Below are 5,841 nucleotides of genomic sequence, written 5' to 3'. Positions count from 1 at the left end.
GTGCGCTGAGCCCTTCCTGGGAACTAATCTGACATGTTCACTCTGCATTTCATTAGAAACAGTATGGATGAGATTCCACTTTTTTAACGGACGACTAGAAGTACAAACCTGCCGGTACCGAGTAATTAGTGTCATTTATGCTCCATACGCAAATTATATCCGAAGGCTCTGCGTCGCCGCGAACCACCTCCGCGCAGCCTCGGCGCGCGCGCAGAGGGCAGTGCGTCGCGTTCATCTCCGCATGTCGTTTACATGGCTTATAATTTAGGCTTATTTCAGTTTACGGCATTTAATAACTACTCGTAGCAGTCAATACTTTTACCTGTATTAATTCTTTTTAATATGGCACAGGTGTATCCTCATTAATAATAAAAAAAGTTTAGTTTTTTTTTTATTATTATTTTTCTGGATCGTTCTGCAGTCACGTGTGCGGGGAGACGATTCCCGTTTCTCCGAGCGGCCATGAACGCGGCGGCCGCGCGGCCGCACATTAACGGCCCCGTGAGCGTCGGAGGAGGAGGAGGAGGAGGAGGAGGCGGAGGAGGTGGGAGGAGGCTCCGGCAGCGGGCCGCGGACCAATGCGGTGTCCCTGCCAGCTGCGGAGCGCCCACCTCCCCCCGCCGCTCCTGCTCCTCCCGCTCCTCCCCCCGCGGAACATTCCTGTCCGCGGCTCCACACGGCAGCGGAACGCGGCGGAGACTCGACGGACTCGGACTCCTCATGACTCTTTCCAAGGACACGTAAGGTTGTTTTTATCTCCCTAAAACTCCCTGACGAGCCCGTCCGAGCCGCTCGGCCGAGGCTCTTCAACTTGTTCTTCCCTTCGTGCTGAGATGAGCGGAGGTTGTGAGGGGGTCTTTCTGGGGGGGGTCCAGGGCAGAAAGAGCGAAAGCAGAGTCTGATCCGGAGCCTGAGAAATAACATGTTTCATCTTTCACTGATGCTCTCATTTGAATCGAGCTTCAGTTTGTTCATGTGAGGCTCAGAGTCGTAATAAACGTGTAATAGTGAGTAGAAATGATGAGTAAAGTCTGTGGGTCTGCAGGGAGTCTGTCCCTGACTCACCAATGCTGAGTGCAAATGGGAGAAAAAAACTCTGTCAACTGGTTCAACATCTCGTCCGGACGCCCAGGACCAGTTTTCAGCACTTTAAACTGGAAAATACCAGATTAAAGAAAGTGGATGTGAGGCGTTCAGTGTGTCTGGTGTGTGAAAAATAACCAGATGTCAACATCTGCAGGAATCCAGGGAAAGTATTGATGAAAGTATGGGATGTGATCAGCTGTTCCACTGCCTGCTTTAAACACATTTCAGTTTCAACCTCAGTAGTAAAATAATGCCATAAAAACCTTGAAGTTTAAACTTTAAAGGGATTTTCTGTGCTGTGGTGCAGAGGACAGCTGATGAGAAATATTGATATTTTCACAGTTATTAGAGAAAACGACAACTATCTGAACATAAATCCAGCTTCTGAAACTTCTGCTGCTGTGGCCGTGACATTCTGCATGTTTTTACGAACCGGCCCTGACAGCATGGTTTGACCGCTTTCATTCCAGTATCTCAGCTTTACTGCTGTTTGCTTCAGAAAATCATTTAAAAAAAAAAAGGAATGTTTTCTTGGAGCTTTTACAATTTGCTTGATGGTTTGACCGGATTGGAGTCTCCTGCCGGACTGTTTTGGTCCTCGGGTCTTATGTTTGACAGCTCTGATCCAGACTTCATGTAAATTCAGGAGGCATTACACTTCCACACAGACACAGAGTATTTGCATAAACAGTATCAATGTAATGTTTTGTGTGTTCCAGGCAAATAATTTAATTATTATATAATCCGATCAGCTGTTTGGCTTCTGAAATGTCAGACAACAGAACAAAAATGTCAATTAAAGCCTGAAATTGTCTCAATTTGCTGCTATGGCAATGATTCAGAATGTTTCCACGTTTAAAATGTGGTAAGTTATGAATCAACAAGCAGAAAAAAAACAAAATCTATTTAAACAATGGGTAGAAATGTGCTGAATTTCCACACAGGTGTTTGTAGATTTAAAAAGAAAACAGTGAAGATTATATTTGGATCTGTACTGATTATTGTTACGTGTCTGCTCTCTGTTTCCGGTCGGATTAAGTTGATTTCGGCAGTAACGAGTGATTTTTCGGCGGCGCCGTCTGGTTGTAACGCCGCTCTTCTCCCTCCCCGGTCCAGATCAATGTTGGGTCGCGGTGTGAAGCGGAAGTGGAGCAGCGTGGAGGAGCTGGAGGCCGAGGTGGTGCCTGACGCCTCGGCGATGGAGGACGGGGAGGCGGCGGCGGCGGCGGGGGGGCGGCGGCGCGTCCGGACCCCCCGCCCCCCCGCAGCAGCGCCAGCTGGTGCTCGGCCTCTGCCTGCAGAAGCTGCAGCGCTACCAGGCCGGCGTGGAGCTGAGCCTGCGCCGCTCCGTGCTGCTCATCAACACGCTGCGGCGGATCCAGGACGAGATGCGCGGCGACGGCGGCGCGGCGGGCGGCGCCCCCGACGTGCTGCTGGGCGCCGTCCGCCCGGACTCCCGCCTCCTGGGCGACGACTTCAGGGAGGACGTGTCGGTCACCTGCCCCGGCTGCGCCGAGGGGGAGGCGCCCACCGAGCCGCCCCCTCAGGAGGCGTGCGCCCCGCCCGAGCAGAGACCCCCGCCCGCCGCCTTCAGCGAGGCGGTGAGCGCCATGGGCTACCTGGGCGACATCGCCCTGGACGACATCTTCGAGGACATCGACACGTCCATGTACGAGACGTCGGACCTGCCCTCGGCGTGGGCGGCGGGCCCGCTGTGGCCCGTCAGCGTGTCGCTGTGGCCGGACGACGACCCGAAGCGGGGCGCCGCCCCGGCGGGGGGGCTGCAGGCCTGCCTGACGGACCTGAACGAGCTGGACCACATCATGGAGATCCTGGTCAAGTCCTGATCCTCCCGCGCCCGGAGCCGCTCGGCCCGAGGTCCAAGGCTCCGTCTGAACGCTCACTGAAGAAGAAAACACTAATGCTCACACACACACACACACACACACACACACACACACACCTTAACCTGCAAGTATTTATTAAAAAATGAAGAATTTAGGTCAAAATATCTCGTCATATGAGGAAAAACGTCCACCTTCAACACCGTTTCAGAGTCCAGAAATAATCAGCTGGTCAGCAGACCTTTATGAGTTAGCCAATGTTTCCCAACCTGAGGTCTGGGACCCCCTGAGGGACGAGGCAAAGGTCACGGTGTGGCCAGCCTCAGTGTGAAGGTTTAGAGAATCAAACATCAAACCTCTGGAACGGTTCTCAGAAACATTCTGAGGAGGTAAAAAGAATCCAGATTTGAGCCACGCTCTGCTAAAAATTTGCACTTTTTCCAACAAAAAGTTGCTTCTGCTCAAACATTTGTTTCAAACACAAAGTGGAGAATCTGCGGTGAGTCGATCAGACATGTTGAGACAAAGCCGCTGCGCTGGAAGCTTATAAAAGCTTATTGCAGCATTCAGGGAGGAAGTGAAGCAACAGGACGGCGCCGGACGGCGTGCAGGTGACGCCGCCGCCGCCGCTCAGTGAACACAGACGGAACCTTGAATCAGGGGCCGGGAGGCGGCGCCGGGTGAAAGCCCTGCGCTCAGGACAGAGGGAACCCGAGCCTCGTGCCGTCCTGTCAGACCCGGGTTGATTATTAATTGAAATGCCTTCAATTACTTAAGAGGCCGAGCCGCCGCCGCCCGCGGGGCAAAGGGCCGGCTTCCCTTTCACTATCAGGACCGAGCGCGGACTCAGACATATTTATTACAGTGGAGGACGGACGGCGGGGGAGCAGGAGGCTTGAAACCCTTTTCCAGCCTGGACCAGCTGCTCCTCACACATCTGGACTCCGATATGGAACAAAGCGTGCAAGAAGCAACCTTTCTATTTTATTTTATTTCATTTTATTTGAACTTTTGTCCCTTCTCGGCAGCTTGTATTTACGGTGAATCCTCGGTGTCACAAATGCAGCATGAAATCTGTCTTTTGGGGGTTTGACCGAGGCGCTGCGGGGCCGCGGTCGGCCATCATGGCGGTCGGGGGGGGGGGGGAATCCACCTTCCGCCTCAGCAGCAGCAGCAGCTGCTGGTGTTGTGGGATAGAGTTGCTACCCGGAGGCGTGAAGGAGGAAAACCGCGCGGCGGCCAAAGCTTTGGCTTCAATAACGTTAGAATTTGATGTTATTTAAATAATTTTGAACTGGAAGCCGTGGAAGAAGCCATGTTCGGTCCGTTTGCACAGATTTTATGAATGAACGATCAATGACATGTAGACTGAGTGACTGAAGGCCATGTGTGGAGGAATCCTGTGCGTGCATCATGGCCTCCTTCCTATACGTCCTGAATGAGAGAGTGTGTGTGTGTGTGTGTGTGTGTGTGTGCGCCCGCTGCTGTTTATTTGCACTCTGAACTGTAACGACCGCGCCGCAGGGTTCTGGATCGCCCCGTGTCTCAGAGCGGTGGATTCCGGTACGGTCCGCCTGCTGCCATCTCTGCGGCGTCTCCATGGCCTTCCTCTGACGGGAACAGTTTTCTACGGCAGTCTGTCTTTTTACGTGTTTCTACCTGAAGCTCCGGTCTGGTGTCCAGTGGAAGCGAGGCAGCCAGCCAATCAGACGCTCTCTAGTGGTTTACGCCTTTTCTACCTCCTGCTGTCTGTCTGTTTCACTTTTTTCTTCTTCTTCTTTTTTTTTTTTTTTCCAACCTGCACACTCCGTAAGCCGTGACAGGAGTCCAGCGTTTCCTCCTGCAGTCAGACCAAAGCGCCCGTCCTCACCTCCATCTCCGGCCTCTTGTCCAAAACGTGCCTTACTACTGAGTTTATATCCATGCAGGGAGGGGGAGGAGGGGGGGCTGGAGCCGTGTGAGATTCACTGATGGACATACATGTAACGGGGTGCGATGAGGTGTTATGTAAAGCGACCACCGACCACCGTTCCTTCCTTCTTCTCTTTTCTGCTGCGCTGCAGCCGGATGAGCTTAATGCAGCCTGACAGGCTGACGGTGAGCGAGCGGAGGGGAGGAGGAGGAGGAGGAGGAGGAGGAGGAGGGGGTGGGAGGAAGCTGTCTGCGTCACTGGCTCGGTGGGAGGATCCCACTGCTTGTTTTTTGCCCGGACTCGCACTCCGGCTCGACCAATCACAGGCCGGCAGCGAGCTGCACGTCTGCAGCTCCAACAACAACTTGTTTTCTGCTCCTGCTTCACAGGCGCTCGGCTGGAAATCAAACCACTTTCCTCTTTTCCGTCGGACACAACGTGACAGAGCTGCAGTGTTTATTTATAACTCAAAGTGTCTGTAAAGCACAAGCTGTATGTTTGTCATCGTCGTATTAATGTACCTGAAGGATGACAGGAGATGATAATTCATAATGTATTATATTTTTGTGGAATATTTTATAGATTTTATCCAATTATACAGTAAAAACAAAAATCCTGACTGGTGTGTTTGAATCTTTTTTTGTTTTCAACAAACCTGAACTCATTATGCAACACAACATCCATCCCCAGGCTGGCTGAGTGCTGCTTTTTAGGTCAAAGACAAAAACATGAGAATAACCTGTAACACACACACACACACACACACACACACACACACACGCGCGCGCGCGCACACACACACACAGCCTGCATGTTGTTGTTTTTTTTTTTTTTGCCTCCATAGGTTTTTATGTCCTGAGCATTGTCTCACAGGAACACATACCTCTAAAATTCCACTCAAATCTTCCCTTAATTCTACTTTTTCGCCGCACTTTGAGTTTAAAGCACTTCAAAGTCAACTGGTTTCACGATCCTAACATTTTAAAGGCTGCAAAAAGC

At 51.8% G+C, this 5,841-nt stretch overlaps 1 protein-coding gene across 1 annotated transcript; it reads left to right on the top strand.

The window, feature by feature from the left end:
- Window positions 1-618: 618 nt before the first annotated feature.
- On the top strand, window positions 619-5,528 carry LOC115407307 (SERTA domain-containing protein 3-like). The gene is given in 3 exon segments (XM_030117692.1): window positions 619-740; window positions 2,203-2,340; window positions 2,342-5,528. Coding segments are annotated over 3 exon segments (750 nt in total). The 5' UTR covers window positions 619-720; the 3' UTR covers window positions 2,934-5,528.
- The last annotated feature ends 313 nt before the right edge of the window (window positions 5,529-5,841 follow it).

Source organism: Salarias fasciatus, chromosome 19, assembly GCF_902148845.1.
Source record: "Salarias fasciatus chromosome 19, fSalaFa1.1, whole genome shotgun sequence".
NCBI classification, from domain to species: domain Eukaryota; kingdom Metazoa; phylum Chordata; class Actinopteri; order Blenniiformes; family Blenniidae; genus Salarias; species Salarias fasciatus.
The sequence above is the reverse complement of the archived record's forward strand: the minus strand, read 5'-3'. Positions and strand labels throughout refer to the sequence as shown.